General features: G+C 32.9%; 3 protein-coding genes across 3 annotated transcripts; 1 reads left to right on the forward strand and 2 right to left on the reverse strand.

Moving 5' to 3' along the window:
* Positions 1-57: 57 nt before the first annotated feature.
* On the reverse strand, positions 58-4,221 carry LOC108203057 (methyl-CpG-binding domain-containing protein 4-like). The gene is made up of 2 exons (XM_017371773.2): positions 4,082-4,221; positions 58-799 (listed from the first exon to the last, which is right to left on the reverse strand). Exons 1-2 carry the CDS (start codon positions 4,088-4,090, stop codon positions 290-292), a joined length of 519 nt encoding a protein of 172 aa, XP_017227262.1. The 5' UTR covers positions 4,091-4,221; the 3' UTR covers positions 58-289.
* An 897-nt stretch (positions 4,222-5,118) lies between these two features.
* On the reverse strand, positions 5,119-8,835 carry LOC108203068 (methyl-CpG-binding domain-containing protein 1-like). The gene is made up of 2 exons (XM_017371785.2): positions 8,678-8,835; positions 5,119-5,820 (listed from the first exon to the last, which is right to left on the reverse strand). The coding sequence occupies exons 1-2, from the start codon at positions 8,684-8,686 to the stop codon at positions 5,353-5,355; spliced, it is 477 nt and encodes a 158-aa protein (XP_017227274.1). The 5' UTR covers positions 8,687-8,835; the 3' UTR covers positions 5,119-5,352.
* A 5,577-nt stretch (positions 8,836-14,412) lies between these two features.
* On the forward strand, positions 14,413-19,306 carry LOC108203401 (putative E3 ubiquitin-protein ligase RF298). Its single transcript, XM_017372319.2, has 4 exons — positions 14,413-14,552; positions 15,508-15,550; positions 15,786-17,734; positions 18,479-19,306. The coding sequence occupies exons 3-4, from the start codon at positions 15,830-15,832 to the stop codon at positions 19,016-19,018; spliced, it is 2,445 nt and encodes an 814-aa protein (XP_017227808.1). The 5' UTR covers positions 14,413-14,552; positions 15,508-15,550; positions 15,786-15,829; the 3' UTR covers positions 19,019-19,306.
* Positions 19,307-19,646: the final 340 nt, after the last annotated feature.

Here is a 19,646-nt window from a genome sequence, read left to right on the forward strand (position 1 = left end):
CTTCAGTCTCATTATTCATAATTTTATACAACAGGTAGTGCAAACCTAAGTATAATCTACCATTCCTAACATATGTTTTATATTTCATAATGCCACAGAAATAAAGCAATGTACTCTTCATAAAGCAAACAAAAAGTTAACATATGCATGCATAACTACGGAGGGCAAAATATAATAAAACACTACGAGAAGCTAACAAAGTACCAAGTTGTTTGTTTAGGTGGACAGCGCAAGTACAGACCCATCGACAAACTAGCATAGAACGGTCAAATCTAGAACATCATCTAGCTCATGCTGATCCGAATAATTTCTTCCCATTTTGTTTGACAATCTTCTTTTCAATACCCAGCTTCCTTACATAATCCTTCGGTATAGTTTCACTCATCACCTTTGGAGTTATGAAGCTAAAATCTGCAATGGAAATTGTTTGGTTGTACTCCGGATGTTCTTCAAGGAACGTAGCGGCTTCAACTGAAGATCTCAGCCTCTTACCCTCAGGTGTGATGTAGTGAGCATCCATTTTTGAGAAATCCTTCCTGAGGATTACCTCACGGATAAAACCTGGAGGAGTCTTGGGAACATCTGGTTTATCAATGACCCAAGTTCGCGATGAATCGTATTCGATATCAGCAGGATCATCACATGTTACCTCTAACTTCTTGTTGCACACAAATGGATCTTTTGTGGCATTAGCTCGAATCCCCTCAAACACTTCTTGTGTTGGAATCCGCCTCCACTTGAGGCATTCTTTACACTGTACAGCATACACATAAGACCAACAAGCCCCCAGCTTTCCATTCTAGACAGAGAAGGAAAAATTAAGAAACTTGATTACATTGACATGCTTTATTAACAATATACTAATAAAGTCTATACTACACAAATAGGTTGAAATGAGGCGGAACAATATAGATAAAGTTTCTTCTGCAAACTAACATTAACATCTTGTTACTCTAACATAATAAAAGAAAAAAAAGAAACGGAAGAATATATGACAATTTCTACAACTCCATTGAGATGTGTAATTAAATCACCACTTAGACACACTTATTCATGGATATAGATGATGGATGAGTTCAATATCAGTCTCCCTAATCTAGTTAGTACCAAAAAACCAACTTGTCTACTAAAAGTCTTAAACTGAGCAATAATAGACCGGGTTTAGCAATAATAAAAAAATGTAGCTTTAAAAACTCAACACAAACAAGTAACTTTTATTTAACCTACAGGCCACCAGAAATAGAATCAACTCTAAATGTTGTAAATTAGACCATAGCTAATGAACAGTAAAAAGGGTTAATTATCAAACTCATCACTGAAGTCATCAAATGGTATCAACTTGGTTACTGATCTCCACGGGGTCTCACTCTAGTCATTATAGTGATTTAATGATATCAAAATAATCAATGACGATAACTTCTTTAGCGGACCCTTAACGGGAGTGCTATATCGCAGCTTAGTGGAGGTTGAAATCGCTAATCTTTCGCAAGGCTCTGGTCATATGTTGTGTTCATGCTTGTTTGTGTTTGTGCCCAAAATCACACTTTCTTGCGTATTCTCGGTGTATTCTTACATATTAGCGTTGCTTTTACAATTTATGTGATGTTAGTTTCTTGTAATGTTAATCTGGGATGTTGCTTGGTGAATTGAAGTGAAGATAAATTACATACACACAATGAATATATACATACACGCTTAGAACCATCAAATAAATACGCAATCAAATCCATTTCTAATCACAAACAGAATCACGTGTAATGGCAATGGGTTAAGCTGAGTTAAGGACAAATTTGTTTCAATATAGGATTACGCGTTACTAATCAGAATCTTAAATCCCAAAACCAGTTTAGTACATATCTATTTTAAACTCCATAATGTGAGTGAGAAACCATAAATCAAACAAGCCCCAAGGAACTGACAACGAAGATCGGAGTTCGGAGAAGGAGGCATGTGTCGTCTCTCAGTGTGCTTGGCCAACTAATGTCAATAAGGTTTTATTCTTGGCTTCTGAAATACTACCCTAAATCCATATATGATTCTCACATTCAAAAACAGATGCCGAAATAGTATAATACACGAAGCATTTATATGGTTAATCATCACCAATCATAATATTACTGCCCGATATAATTCAATTAGATGTATAATTACAATAAATTGAACATCCACAATTTGGAAATATTATATTCTATAGCATAATACCAAATCTACCTGACAAATTTCAATGCTTGTTTCCGTTCACTTGTATAATTGTCATTAGGTTATCGTTCACTCTCAGTTACCCTATGTGTTTGCAAGCAGGACCCTACCATACCGATGTACCTAAGATTTTCTAGCCTTGCTCAGAATTCTAAACTGAGGAGTCTAGCAGCTTTAAATTTTTCAGAATAGATTATCGATATGAGTGCACCTTATTCTAGGACAAAAAAAGTTTAGAATTGGCAAAATACCTGATAGCATAATGCAAAATATGTCATTTCTTGTCGTCTCTGCCTTTTCCTTTTTATTATAGTATTCATCTACTCACATTCCTTACAGCTAAATCTTCAAGACCAGGTTAAAAGATGGAAGTGAGCTGTGAACAACCCATCTTCTTTCAAAGTTTATAAATTTCAATTAGCAGCTGTGTGTTAGAATTCGACATGACGATCCAAATCTCAGATATAGGCTGAATTTCAGAAAGATAAGAGACACATTTTTACAGCTGAATTTTCAAGAGCGGGGTAAGAGAGAGGGAGATGAAAATCAATAACAACTTAACAGTATCACAACTTATATCCCACAGTTTCCTTGAAATCCTTTATAGTCTGTACAATTTAGCCTGAACTTCTAACTTAGACAAAAGAAGTGAAACTCCACACTCTCAGTGGGATACCTATACAACCAGCCCCTAACTCTGAACCAGGGAATTGTGTGCAAATTTAACCATTTCAGATGTAATTTAGATGGAACTCCTAGAAATAACCCTCATGCTATGATAAGAGGCCGTACCAGAGTACCAGATATACAAGATACACAATCTCGCCACTAACTACACAAAAAAGCTAATTTTTCTACTAAGCACTCATTGTTCTTCCCATCCTTCATACAAATCTGATTTAATCTCAAGACACCATATTCATTCTTATACCTAAAACTCAAATGAGCACAGCTTATAGCAGCTACAAGATAGTTAATTTCGCTTCTGGACAAAGAAATCAGCAAGGCTCATATCCTATGAAACTCTCAAATATACCATAAATATTAAAGCAATGAATCTACACAGACAAACTGGTACTCCGTATCAGATTGTACTGTAGATGCTATTGTTATATTAAGCTAAAGCGTAACACTACTCCACCATTCTTACCATATCACGCTCCAAACTAATCCACAACTAATACAGAAATAGTGGCAAGTCGTTGGAGGTCAGTGCTATGGTAAAACTATGGGTAAGAATAACAGAACCACATTACAGCAGTACATAGCTTTATTTTAACTCTGATTAGGGTTTCTCCAACTTTATAATTGATAATGGTCATCAAAAGGGTTCCCGTGTTTGAAGAAAAACTGAAATGCATAAAAGGGGTTTATAAAAAGAAGTCTCAAGGACAAGTGCACAATGGAAAAGTCCTCACAGAGTCCCAACGACAACCCATTGTGTCACATTTCTAGCAAAATCAAGTCCAAAATTCAGATCAATTAATCGAGCCAAACCATCTTCTAAACCCTAACTTATACCCATAAAATGATGATGTGAAGGCCATTGAGTAAAAAATCAATTTCAACAAAGAAATCCATAACATATATGACAATATTACATACCCAATAACAACAGAACAATGACAAGTACTATAAAAACATAAAATGAGCACATGCAATGACAATATAATTAGCACATGCAATAACAAATATGACACACCAAACAAATAATAACAACAAAAAATAACAAAACCCTAAAAACCCACCAACCAACAATCAAGAAAAACACTAATAATCATAAATATTGAACAAAAAACATAACACATATATACAACCAAATATACACAACATGATATTAAAGCAAAAGGGTGACAAAAGATCGGATCTTTTTCGAATATACCTTCACCATTTTCTCAACTCTGAATCTTCACACAGTCTCTATCCCTCTGCTTTGCTGCACTCCAAGAAACAGGAACAGTCCAGTATATAGTATATAATATTGTAGATTCTTGATTTCCCAATTTTGATATATATAAATACGGGCCTGGAATGTGAATCCGAGTCGGCCCAAACTTAGTATGAAACTCTAGCCTGGCCTGATAGAATTTGACGAAAATTGGGATCAGTGGATGAAGTTAATTAATTAATTAATGGATTTGTTTCAACAAACAATATTACATATATGATTATTTATCGGATTTTTTAGTTAATTTTTTTTGACTGGTTTTTTTCAGTGAAAATGATAAAAATGCCGTATTTTAATAAGTTTGTACAGAATAATCATTTTTCAAATTAATAATAAAATATATCATCATATTACCTTTTTTCTTTGCTAAGTATCCTATAACGTTTTTGAAAATGAACAAGATTAATTTATCCGGAGAATAATTGATGATTAGATGATAGTGTTGATGATCACTCAAGAATTTTAAATAATCGGGGTACATGTGTAGATGAAGAGAAAGTGTCATATGATAAAAAATTTAAGATTTAAAATTAACTGAGATTTTAATGGATTTATAATCTAACTTGTTACTCCTTCCTAAAGCTTTGTCAATACTCTCACTCCCTGCAGAACTTGCAGTCTGATACTGCCTTCAGTCTTAATTTTGGCTTTAATACTTGGCCAAGATAGTAGCAATATAACCAGAGAAAAGTAAAATATTTGTTGAAATATAAGACAAAACATAAGAAGAGAAGAGAAGGTCAATGGAATAGAAGTGAGAGATGACATCAAATAAGTTCAGCATTGTCTTGACTCATCCATGGTAACTTTTCAAGTAACCCATCACTGCAAACGGTTTGCTCGCATTCCAACTGCATAACCTGAATTTATCATGTAAGAGAGCTTTTACGGAAAATCACAAGCCGTCTTACACAAATAAATTGATGAGCATATAAAATTAAGAAAATAGTAAAATCGGCATGCACAGCAACTAAGGATGACAATTTTTTATTTTATTTTTTGTATAAAAAAAACTGCTAACAAAGGACCAAGTTGCTTAAATATTTGTTGTTTACTTGGACACCGCAAGTAAACGACAAATAGACCTGTCAACAAACTAGTTTAAACTTTTTGAGGCAATCCCCTAAGCCCCTAACAGAATCCACAATGGAATCATGGAGAAAATGTCTGTCGCATATACATTTCTTCCCACTGTGTTTGACAATCTATGTTTTGACACACACCCTCCTTAGATAATCGTAATCCTCAGGTATAGTTTCAGCCATCACTTTTAGAGGTGTGAAGCTGAAATCTGCTACAGAAACTGATTCCTTGTACTCCGGATATTCTTCAAGGAACATAGCTACTTCAGCTGAATTTCTAAGCTCCATCCCCTCAGGTGTGACATAAAAAACATCCAATTGTGAGCAATCCTTCCTGAGAATTCCATCACGATCAAAACCTGGAGGAGTCTTTGGAGCACCTGCTTCATCAAAGGCCCAAATAATGGATGAATCGGGTTTCATATCACCTGGATCATCACATGTTAACTTTAACTTCTTGCACGTAAATGGATCTTCAGAAACATTAGCTCGGATCTCCTCAAACTCTTTTATTGTGGGAATGGGCCTCCACTTGAGGCATTCTACACACTGTACAGTATACCCATAAAACCGCTCCCTCAAATTTTCATTCTAGACAGAGAAGGAAAAGTAAGAAACTTATTAAATATGTCATAACAAATGAATACTATACTACACAAATTGGTTGAAATGAGATGGAACAATATGGAAAAGTTTCGTCCACAAACGAACTCCAAACATCTTGTTATATTTCCTTGTAAACTCTCACATTATTATAGACAGCGAGAAAATTTGTACAAATTGGTAAGGAAAAAGAAGAAAAGAAAGAAAATATGCCAATTTCTACACAATTCCATATAGATGTGCGGTTAAATCACCACTAAGACACACTTATTCATAGATATAGTACATGATAATTGAGTTTATATCAATCTCCCTGATGATCTTGTTAGTACCAAATAACACAACTTAAAAGTTAAAACTGAGAAATAATAGAGCAGATTTAGCAATAATGAAATATATAACTTAAAAAAGTCGACACAAACAAGTCATTTTTATTTAACCTACAGGCCACAAGGAATAGGATCAACTCTTAGGTGTTGTAAATTTACGCTAGCTAGTAGCTAATGAACAATAAAAAGGGCGGACCAAGTAAAAAAGTGTAAAATCATGTGGTGCCATTGGGACACGAGGCAACAAGGTCATCTGTACTCCTAACTCCTACCAACATTATTTTAGAGTCATTTAATTCCTCACAAGAGTTGCCATGTGACAATGCGAGCTAGAGCAAGACTCAACACATATATTTATTTTCTGTTCTGTACTCTGTCTATGCTTACAGCCCGGTTAATTAAACCACTTCAACTTGTGTTAGCCACAAGCTAGAGAATGTGATCATACTGACACATTCTGCGCAAAAGATCAACAAAAGTACACTTCATTTTTTGCTCTAAGGTCAAACTTATTATGGGGTAAATTTCTTCACGGCTTTGCTTAATCTCTCTTTTCCCTCTGGGAGATTGGGACATTTCCATGGCAAAATAATAAATGTAACAAGTAACCATCAAATAAATACACAATCAAATTCATTCCTAATCACAAACAGAAACACGTGTAATGCTGGTATGAGCGCCCGCGGAGCCACTCAGTAGCTAAGGTGGGCCATGTGTTACGCTGAGTTATGGACTAATTTGTTGCAATATAGTATCACATAAAAACAGGCCCAGTAATATTACGATTAGAACTCATCGTAAAGCCCAAGACCAGTTTAGTATAAATCTATTCGAACCCCGAAATGTGAGTCAGAAACCCTAAGATAAACAAGCCGCAAGGTACTGCACAACGAAGATCGGAGTTTGGAGAAGGAAGCTTATGTCATCTTTCAGTGTGCTTGCCCGACGAACGTGACAGAGGTTCTATTCTTGGCTTCTTAAATACTACCCTAGATTCATATATGATTCTCACATTCATATGCAGAAATAGTATTATACACAAAGCATATATGGTTATCATCATCAATCATACTATTACTGCCCGATATGATTCAATTAGATGTATAATTACAATAGATTGAACTATCAGCATTTGGAAATATTATATATTATAGCATAATACCAAATCTACATGACAAATTTCAATGTTTGTTTCTGTTCACTTGTGTAATTGTCATTAGATTATCGTTCACTCTCAATTACCCTATGTATTTGCAATTAGGACCCTACCATACTGATTTGCCTAAGATTTTTCTACCTATGCTCAGGACTTGAAACTGAGCTGTCCAGCAGCTTTTATTAGAATAGATAATTGATAAGGGTGCGCCCTATTCCTGGGCAAAAAACTTTTGAATTGGCAAAATACCTGATAGCATAATGCAAAATATGTCATTAATTTTCATCTCCGGCTTCCCCTTTTTATAATAGCATTCCTCTGCTCACCTTTTCTTACAACTGAAGTTTTCAAGACCCGGGTAGAAGATGGAAGTGAGCTGTGACCAGGGTAAATTCCGAACTCGGAAATTGGTACAAATTTACCCAATTTAAATGTAATCTTTGCTTTCTGGATGTTATGTTTTAGCAACTGGAAGTCCTCCATATATTCATACAAAAGTAAAATGTGATTCTTCCAAGTAGTTTAAAATCCAAATACACATTACAATTTACATAATACATGATTGGCTAGTCCATTTTGTTTTGCTTCAATATTATCTAGCCATCGACATAGCATGTTAACAATGTGTATTGCACGTACTTCTTATATACATAACCATCAACTTTTGTGCAGTAGCAGGCTAGCAGCAGCTCCAGTGTCGCTTCACATTGAACAATTTGCAATTAAGTGTTTATAAGGAGAATAGGCGCTGGGAGAAAAGGTGTGTTCCCCTAATTTGTCTAATAACATTCACCATCTTTTCTATATCGTTGTTGTGGACTTTAATTTTACTGCTACATGTAATCTTAACGTCAGTTCAGTCATTTCTTTGTTAATAGCCATTGTTGCTTAAAATCCAGTCATTTTCTCTTGTTTTACTGCTCCTCTTTCGTTTTGTTTTCAGTTCTGTTGTGCCTGTCTGTCTTATTGTTTCTAAGGGGCCTTGTTTATTTTCAGTTAATAAACATTTAAAGTTTTAAACTACAAAATAACTTAAAATTTTACCACCAGGTCTCGATTTTGGCTGCTCAAACCAAAATTTTCAACAACTCAAAGAAACCCAAAATTCATGTACACTTGAACTTCGATTAGGCTTACAGAATTCGATTAATCTCAAACAAGATGACATGCCCACCAAGAAATAATAACAAAAATAACAAAACCCTAACAAACCACCAAGTAACAATCAAGAAACACACTATAAGCAGATATGAAAGGAAAACAAAAAAACATAACACATAACAAATTTATACAAACAAATATACACAACATGATATTAAAGCAAAAGGGTGACCAAAGATTGAATCTTTTTTGAATTTACCTTCACCATCTTCACGGCTCTGAATCTTCAGTCCCTCTCTCAGACTCTGTCTGCTCGGCTGCTTCTTGGTTACCGGTTTGGATATGTACAAATACGGGCCTGGACTATGAATCCGAGTCGGCCCACACTAAGGGTAAATATGTAAATGGGTACATGTTCTGAAATTGAATACAAAAAGTAATAGTAGTAGATTATAAATTTTATATTAGTTTTAGTATAACTGCAAATATCTTATGAATTTTATATTCAAATATTAAAATAGATTATTAAAAGATTTTGGCCTTTTAATTTCTTGAATTCGATCTCTTAAAGTCATGATAAACTAGATGAGCCGCAGTCCTATAAAAATTATATTAATGATTTAATATTAATATTTGTAAATAAAATAAATTTGCGGTAATTTATAAAAATTATATTAATACGGATATATCCTTGTCCTTAATACGGACATTAATCATGTGGGGACGTATGAACTCAAATTCAGGAGTATATTAGTGACTCATTCCTTCAATTTTTTTAGATTGCTTGTCTTTAGAAACGTAATTTAAATCCATGAGATTGCGGGCTATAACTACATTTGCTTGCTAACAACCTTTATTTTTTTTAATTATATAAATAGCTTTCACTCAAAAGATGCTTGAACCGAGCAAACAGATGTTGTCGAAGTGTTGCATGAATAATATTTTTCTGTATACAAAATAAACAATATAAAAATTAACAACAAAAAAATGTCCTATTAATAAAACATATATTATAAAAGAATAACCAACAAACATATATCACTAAAAGTTAATTTATTGACATTTTCATCCATCAATATCATATGAAGACTATATTTTTCATCCCTATTTGAATTTGTCGACTCCCACTTACTTTTTTCAGTCAATCATTTTTATCGTTATTTAAAACATCTAGCATAGTGTGACTCATTATTATATTAGATTAGATGAAGAAGATAAATAGGCAAAAAAAATTTATTTATGTTTAATTCTATGATGTTTGGCCTCAACTTAGCTTCCAATATACCCGAAACTAAAAAAGTAATTTTTATTTTTGATATTTTTCATCCAAAAATTCCAGATTTTGAAAAAATCAACTCTAAAACTTGCTTCCATTATATCTGAAATTAAGAAAGGTAATTTTTATTTTTGATATTTTCATCAAAAAAATTAAAAAAATTGGAAAAATAGAACGTAAGTATCAGAGAGGCGCCACCTACACAGCCCTCGCTTCTCCTTCATATAAGTACATGAGATCATATGTCTAAAATAAAATTATAATTACTAAGATATTAGTGTTTTTTTATAATTATGATTATTTGATTTATAGCTTGTAATTATTAACGGATAAAACATGACTGCGTAGCTTAATCAAAATATTAATATGGAAATAGTTAAGTATGATAACAATAATATATAATCTCGAAAATGATAAATATTAATACTTTAAATTTTTCTAAAGTTTATATTTTAACTTATTTCTAATTAAATGATAATGATTTTTTGTGCTTCAACCAATTAATTTTCGTCCTATCTGATGTATAATGCTAACCTTTTGAAAAAACTTTATTTGATTAAGTTTTAATTATCAAAACATGATTAACTGACTATTAATCAATCTAATTGATTCATATTATCGTCTCTCAATAATTAAATATGTATTTAAATAAGTATAGTTCCTAGTTATTCCCTTTCTAAAAAATTTAGATTTTTATTACTTTTTTTATTACATGAAATTTCAAAAGCCTATGCCATTTTCATGATATATAGTTATTAGCATAATAAAATTTGCTTTCAGAACACAATAATTGACCTGAGTTTTGTTATCGTTTTCACCAAAGTAGGATATGTATTAGTCATTATTTATCTCTTTCATTTCATGGACCTTCTTTTTGCTATCATGGACAGGTTTTTCGCAGGTCAGCAATGGAGGATACACTTGCAGCTTTATTATTAAATAAATTGAAAGAGGTAAGTTCTCTCATATCTGTATTACATATGTGCAGGTGTTGTGTTGTGTACACCACTATAAATCGATGTATTAATTATACTTTTATGTAATATATTTATATATTAATTAGTATATCAAAGATGATATTATATAATTTTTTATTCCAAAAAATATTGAAAATTATGCGATATTCAAACATGATTTTACAACAGGATAATAATTATTCAGAATCATTATATTGTAGAACTAGTTTCAAAATTAACTTTTATTTCAAAATTTAAGTGTTAAATTATTAATATACACACACATATATTGTAATATTTTATATTAGAATCACATTATATATATATATATATATATATATATATTCTATAATCGAATTTACAATAAAATTAATGACATATAATGATATACTATGGAACTCCGTATAAGGAGGTATTCCGTGGAATGCTGGCATTGCGCTCAATAGATAACTCATTCGTAAAATGTAGCGTTATAATCACTAAGGTCTGTTGTTGAACCCTGAATGTTTTTTGCATCGTTGTGCGTGTTTGAAAATAATTTTAAAATATAATATATAAACGCGACACTTTTTAGAGGTGCAATTCTGCGGCAGAACCTTTTTAATACTAGAAAGTTGTAAGTTTCTTAAGTTAAAGGTTATACGATGAACATGACGCATAATATATATATATATATATATATATATATATATATATATATATATATATTATAATAGAATTTATAATAAAATTAATGATGTATAATGATATTAGAATCTCACACACATACATATACTTTCATCTTTATATATATAATGTAAGTACATAAATAAATATTTAATAAAATTATAAAATGTGATGATATATTTTCATTATGTAACTAAAATTTAATAAGTTAACAGGAAAAAAATCTACGTGTCCACCAACACATACATACATGTGTGTGTGTTTGTAATTATATGTGTGTGTTATGAAATAAATTACTCGTATACTTGAGAAATGTTATATTTTCTATGCAATATATATACTTAGTTAATAGTAGTTCTTTAAAAATTATCGTATTCAAGTAAATATTATTATTTTTGTTATATTCTGATAATACTCATTAATATTTGGAATTGAATTTAATATTATGTATAGGTTTATAACTATAAAATTTTGGACCAAATTTTTATGAAGATGAACTTGCAAGAATTTTCATATAAAATAAATATTAAAATCATTCAAAGATGCTATGCACTCGGGAAAGTTCTTCTAATTCGATGTAGATGTATTAAAATTTTCATCTAAAATTAATATTGGTTAATATTTTTACTTTTTAAAATTATGCCACTTGTGCTTGATAAATTTTTTCATTCATTATATTTACTATTATATTAATTTCAGTTTAATATTGTTTTTCATATTTATATATTAGCTGTTATGATTTTTAAATTATACATTGCAGGGTAAGAAGACAACAGTGAATGCGCTTCGCATAACCGCGGATTTTGAAGATGATTTTATGAAACTAAAATTTGACATGGTAATTTTTTTTCCTAAATACTTAATAGTATGTTAAGATTCATATTTAATCTTTGATCAGCAAAAAACATTACAAATTTATTAAAACGTTTCCTTTGATTCTAAATTTGAAATTATTTTTATTAGCGAAACTTTGAAATATTTAGATAGAATCCATAAAACTTAAAAAAAATTAGGAATTACGTTTTAGTTCTAGATATTATAATCATCCATAAGCTTGCATAATGATAACAATGTTTGAAAATGATTAAGTGTTTAGATGATCGTTTTTCTTTGTTTCAAACAAAATTTTAATAAAATGAACAATATATATATTAATGACATTAATAATTATGAAATTCTAATTTATGTCCCAAAATTTATCACCATCCTTCGTTTGGAGTTCTCGAAAATATTTAATGGAGTAAATAATATAAGTTATTATTAGGCTAAGTCTATATTATAATATTGGATTGGGACTAATGGGCCAGATAACTTATGAGAATTTTAGGATGATATTATTAAATTTATTACATTATAATATAGTATAAACAAAATCTTTGATTACACATGTTTTTTTAGGATTATTGTAACATTCCACATCGATAGGATAAAAGAGTATTTTAACTTTTACAATCACAAGCAAATAACTAGCGTATATCAATATGCTAACACTTTTGGACCGACTGTGCTCGGTTGTTGGATCCATTATGTATTTTGTTGTTGACTTGGGGATGTTATAAATGGGATCAGATTTCTACTCTACCCCATCAAAAATGCAAAGGCATTTTCCGGGTTTCGTAAGTTTGATTGGAGACTCGATGAGGACGTCATGCATCTACTTGTGAGTTTGGAGATGTTATAATTATGTGACAATCTGGGTCAAATCTCGAGTATTTTTCAAAATATTATAATCATCCATATGCTTGCATAATGTAAGTTTTTAACAATAAATGTTTGAAAATAATTAAGGCCCATATGCTTGCATAATGTAAGTTTTTAACAATAAATGTTTGAAAATAATTAAGGCCATGTTTAGAGATCGGAGTTTTTGGACGAAATTAGAGGTTTGAGATATTTTAGAGGTTGGATCACGGGAATACGCTGGGATACGCTAATATCACATTGTTTGGTAGTTAGCGGATCACAATAGAGGTTTGGATCCAAAAAGTTAATTTTGAAAAGGTTACTTTGGGAAGTTTTTTGGATTAGAGGTTTTGTCTTGTGTCAGAAAAAACCTAATCAATCAGCTATTTACCAAATAATTTTACGAGAAACTGCTAATTTAATCCGTTAATCAAAATATCTACTTCAATCAGCCAGTCAAAACATCTAATTCAATCCGCTAACAGTTAACCGCTAACCACTAATTGTCAAATAGGACCTAAGAGTTTAGATAATTGTTTTTCTTGGTTTCAAACAAAATTTTAATAAAAGGAACAATAATTTATTAATAACATTGATATTTCTGATTTTCTAATTTAATTATGCCCCAAGAATTCATCATTACCCTTCATTTTGAGTATTCTCTAAAATATTTAATGGAGTAAATAGAATAGGTTTCTTTTTTGAAAATAAGTAAATAGAATAGGTTATTATTGGGTTGGATTTATAATATAATATCGGATTAGGCCTAATGGGTTGGATGAAATTTAAGAATTTTAAGAAAATATTATCAAAACTACTACCCCTCCGTTTAAAATACATGTCCATATTTTTAAAAAATAATTGTTTCAAAATGCTTGTTCATTTCAACTTTCAATATATATTTATATTTTTAAAATCAACTCTCTTTCATATATTTCTAATTTATATTTCCAAGAACAACTATAGCTCAATTAATGATTTAATACAATTTTCTTTCTTAAAATCTATTTTTCTTAAATTATGTGATTTTTAGAAAATGCACATGTGATTTGAAACGAAGGGAGTACATTATAACATACTCTGATTACACGTGCTTTTGTGAGGACAACGTATTTAGAAAATATGTACAAAAAGTTAAATGACAATTATTAAAAATATTCATTGAATTGGTATTGAATTTGTATAAGCCATAAGAATATAAAGGTACCCAAATTTTTTCCAAAAGATCACACATTTACTATATAATCATTAAAATATAGAATCCAGCATATCTCGCAGAGGTCAAAGGAGTTACTTTCTTGTAACTTTTGCACTGAAATTAGTAAAAAATGTTGGGGAGATATCAAATGAGGAGATGAGATTTTGGGGGTTTAAGATGTGCCAACCAGGGTTAGTTTATAAACTAGAGTTTATTGGGTGTGTATATATAGCATTCTGAACACATAACTACACTAGTGTTGCATAAGAGGAGAGCAAGCACACAGTCTTTGAACTCTTGTTCAGTCCTGTTATGCCATTTGTGGGTTCGATAGATACATAAGCAACCATCTTCTGTAAGCTTTTTGCCCTTCTAGAATTTTCCATTTCTTGGTTGTTTTGATGTTTATGTGTTGTGATATAATGGGGTTTTGTGTGTTTATTTGTGTTGGTTTAATGTGGGGTTTTGGGAGATACCTTTTTGTTTTGTGGGTCATTTCGAGAAAATCTTGAATTATTGTGGTGGATGTGATATGGGGTTTTAGGTTTTTGGGGGTTTTTTTTTTGTGATTTGTGGATTTGGGGGTGTGTTTGTTGGTGAAAAACACAGGTAGTGCTAGAGGTTTATGCCATTTGTGGGTTTTTCGAATGCTCAATTGATTTTTTTTTTTTTTTTTATCGAAGTGTATCTGTGTATGTTTAGTTGTTTACTGTTCTTGAACTTTTGGTTTGCTGTCTGATTCCTGTTTAATTTTTTTTGTCATGAATTGATGGGGGTTTTATCTGTTTGTTAATTGATTTTGGGAAATGCCCTTTTTTGTGATTAAAATTTTAAGAATTTTATAATACCTGTGTTAGATATGATCTGAAGGTTTTATTGAAATTATGGGATTGGGGATTGTTATGTCGAGGTTTATAGACGGAATGGGTGATTGACGTCTTGTGTGTTTCAAATGTATATGAAAATTGTGGTTTGGGGTTCTTTCTGATGTTGGCTTTATTCAAATGTTTTATTGAAATTGTGGGCTTGGGGATTGTTATATTGAGGTTTATAGACTGAATGAATGAATGTTGTCTCGTGTGTTTCAAAGTATATGGAAATAGTGGTTTGGGGTTCTTTCTGATGTTGGCTTTATTTAAATGTTTTATTTGAAATTGTGGGTTTGGGGATTGTTATGTTGAGGTTTATAGACTGAATGAATGATTGTTGTTTTGTGTGTTTCAAATGTATATGGAAATAGTGGTTTGGCGTTCTTTCTGATGTTGGTTTTAGTTGAAATTACTTATTGATATTTGTGAGGTTTGCTTCAGGAGAAGCTTGATCCAGCTGAAGTTCTTGATTTGCGAAGCCAAGGTATGTTCTAATGAGTTAGGCTCTTGTTTTATTTCTTTCCTTCTATTTTTTGGGTCTGTAATTGTATCTGAGTCCAATTCTTTCCCGCTTCCTATGGAGCAGCGTGTAAATCACTAAATCTTTGTGTAACCATCTTTTGGTTACTTTATATTCCTCTGTTTTAATCTTTGTATGTTTGTGTATTACGTTTTTGATGCGGCAGAATATTTTTTTAATACTACATTGGCATTTGCAGTTAAACGTGATTACAAGAGGTTTATCTATATAGGACAGAATCTTATGGCTAGGCCCAGTGATGGAGATGTTTCCAGTCAAGGCCCCCCGTTTGAATCAGTGAAAGAAGCGGGAAGTAAGAATAAGAGGAAGCATTTGTCTGAAAGTGTCTCACATGTCCCGGTTGAGGAGATGACCCGGTCTCTTGAAGAAATCCCTACTTACGGACTAATAGATGAAAAGCTTGCTAATGAATTCAGTAATTTGGGGTTGTTCGATGAAAAGCTTGCTAATGAAAGCGGCAAGTTGGAGTCAGCTCAAGGGAGCTCTGATATCTCCACAGAGGATGAAGTGAAAGAGTATTGGGGTGAACCTTCTGAATGTCAATTTGAGGAACTTCTGTCAGCTACCCTGCACACAGCTTTTGAAAATGCAGTTAAGAAGATTGCTGAACTTGGACACAGTAAAGAGGATGCCGAGCAGGTTGTACTGAGGAGCAGCTTTTGTTATGGTGATAAAGATCTGGTGTCAAATATCGTGGATGGTGCTTTGCCTTGTTTGGAATTAAAGAAACAAGACGTAGATCTTTCAAAATATCAAGTTTTTGAGAATATGCAAAGTTTGGTAGAGTATACAATGTTGGAGATGGTTAATGCACTGAGAGAAATTAAGCCAACCTTGTCTGTCTCAGAAGCAATGTGGCTCCTATTGATCTGCGACTTAAACCTGAAGAAAGCTTGTGAAACTGAAACAGATGTTTTGCGTGGTTTACGCACTGAAGCCATTTCTGGTGGATTCTCCTCTAACTCTGTAGTCCCTCAAATCAAATCAGATGTTAAAACCTATGAAACGGTGCCTTCAAACACTGGGAAGTCAGCTATAACAAAGCCATCGGATCCTCGAAAATCGCAGACAGATATACCTTCTGAAGGGGGATCCTCTAATTCGCAGAGTATGAAGATTCCATTTCCTGGAGGGTTTATCACGACAAATGCTCAACAAAGCAACATGGAAGATGCATCTGGAGCTGCTAGGAAGTGTTGCTCTGGGAACTCCAAGAGAGAACTTCTTAGGCAGAGGACATTACATATGGAAAAATGTAGGGGTCGTATGTCAATGCCTAGAGGGGCTTTCAAAAACAAACTCACTAGCATCGGTTGTTCTGTTATGGATAAGAAATCTGCTGCTTACATGAAGAATTCCTACAAGGAAAGTAATGCACCGCAAGCTAAGGTGCAAACAACATCTGTTTCAAATACCGCGACTAGTGTCCCTGCTACATTACCCGTAAACGATGTTTCTGCTGCAGATGACAAAAAATCAATCCCTCCGGAAACAAAGCCCACCAAAGGTTCCCAGATCAGTACTGTTCCTTCTTCCAAGACTCCAGATTATTATGCTGGAATACCATATGATCAGTCCACGAACAAGTATCTGCCACAAAATAGTAAGGACGAATTGTTGTTAGCATTGGTTGCTAAGAAGGAGGCTTTGGAGAAAGAGCTCCAACATTGGTCAGATTGGGGCACTGAGAAGGTTAGGCAGGCTGCTCATAGGCTTGGGAAAGACAGAGAAGAGCTTAAGGCACTTAGGCAAGCAAAAGAAGAAGAGGAAAAACTTGTGAAAGAGAAGCAGATACTAGAGGAGAACACTTTGAAGAGGCTGTCAGAGATGGAATATGCACTGACCAATGCCACTAGGCAGACTGATATGGCGAATTCTACTTTTAGCGAACTTGAGAAGCAAAATTCTGCCTTGAAGCTGAAGCTGGAGTCTGCCAAATTACTGGCTTTGAGGTCATCTGAAGAGTTGCAGGAAGCTGTGCGTAAGGAGCAGGAAACAATGAAAAAGGTCCAATCATGCGATTCTGAAAGGGAGGTACTTGTGGAGGACTTGAAATTTCTCAAAAACAAAACAGCTAAACTGCAGAAGGATCTGAAGAAGGCTGAAGCTGTTCGCAACCAAACTGAGGTATGGTTCTAACTGAGTGCTCATGCATATCCACACCAAAACAACAACAATAAACAACTTAGTTTAACCATTTTAATCTTTTAACTGTGAACTTGCTGAGAATTTTAGATTGGCTACACTAAAAAAGTTGGGTTTATGTGATACAAAATAATATAAGTTCCTTGCCAACCAACTGACCACATGTACCTGATACGATACAATTACACAAAGGGAGCACTTTCCATCAGTTTTATGTTTAACTTTCTTTGTCAATTTCTTGTGGTGAAAGTTAAATTTCCGTCATATATTCCATTTCTGATGCTAGGTTTGTTGATATAAAATATGCCTTTATTATTAGTATGTCTTATTGGGTGATGGGTAACTGTTGGTGAATGGAACTGAACATAAAGTATATACTTTATATATGTTATTAATTAGTTTATATACATGTAGTGAAGGCAAATAGTGTATCCATATCTATGTTTTATATCTGGGTTCTTTTTTTTTTTGCCCTCATATACAAGTCATTTAGTCCCCACATATCATTGTATACTTGATTGTTAAAAATGTATTGGATATTTATTTTTATTTTTCTTTTTATAATTTGCAAGCCATCATTATTTCTCCTTCTGCGGTAAGGAAACTCTTGGGATAGCGATTCTCATGTGCTGGCTTCCCTAGTTGTATCTTTGTTGTAGTTTTGTGTCCTAAATCCGTTGTTTTCATATCTGTTCCTTATCACCAAGTACAATGACTTTTTTTAAGGCCTTGTGGAAAAAAGAGGAGAAGGAGAAGGAAAAAGTTCTTGCTCAGGCTAGCTCTATAAGGAAGGAAAGAGAACGACTAGAAGCTGTTGCAAAGGAGGAGGGGCATAAGATCAGACAAAAGGCAGATCGTGAATTACAGAAGCACAAAGAGCTTATGAAAGACCTTGAGGAGCAGATATCTAAATTGAGGATGGAGTGTGAATCTTCAAAAATAGCGGCCCTGCGGGAAGGAATCAGCCAGAACTATGGTATTCCAAGCAGCAATAATCCAGCTAAGCCGTACTATCTGATTCCTAACCATAAGAGGCTGCCAGTATTTCAGGAGATATCGCGTTCAGAATCAGTTCAGAAAAAGAACAGGGAATGCTCAATGTGCTTGATGAATGACATCTCTGTGATTCTTCTGCCATGCGCACATCAGGTTCTTTGTGAAGAATGCAATGAGGATCACGAGAAGCAAGGAGCGACTACTTGTCCTTTGTGCAGGGCTGTGATTCAGTCGAGGTTTATACCTCGTTTTGTTAAGAAGCAGAACTAGATCGAAAACGTATGGATTGAGAGGGATCAGAATACAAATGCATGTATTTCTTATCCCTTTTACTTCATACCTATAATATAGCAAACAATATAGAAAATGTGAAGAATACAGAGTAGAAGTTTAACATTGGAGGAGTTATTTCAAGTATTTTGGGGACACAAAAGTCATACATTATCGTTTGGATTTTAAGTATTTTTGGGACACAAAGAATGATAGATTATCATTTGGACCTTATCTTTTGTGTCATTTTAATTGGTTTTGATGTGGTATATTGTTATGTTTATTTTCTCTGTGATTTATATTTCTATTTGTTAGCTGGCTCTGGTGAGAACATCATACTCACCAATGAAGTTCAACATGGAAGTTACAGGTAAGTAAATATTTGCCATTGCTACTTAAGTAGTCTGCCTCTATGTCTTTGGTTTGGTAGTAAATAAATAGTTTGCCATTGCTGCTAAGTAGCCTGCCTTGGTATACCTTTGGTTTGATTTTTATACACATTATAAAGTCTTCTTAGCAGTTGGACCATAGGCTGGTCTGTGCCACTTACCTTGTCAATGTTGCTAATTCCGGACAAGGAGGCAATTGCTTTGATATCAATTTTTGGTCGTTCAAACTTGGTTTGCAT

This window comes from Daucus carota, chromosome 1, assembly GCF_001625215.2.
Source record: "Daucus carota subsp. sativus chromosome 1, DH1 v3.0, whole genome shotgun sequence".
NCBI lineage: Eukaryota > Viridiplantae > Streptophyta > Magnoliopsida > Apiales > Apiaceae > Daucus > Daucus carota.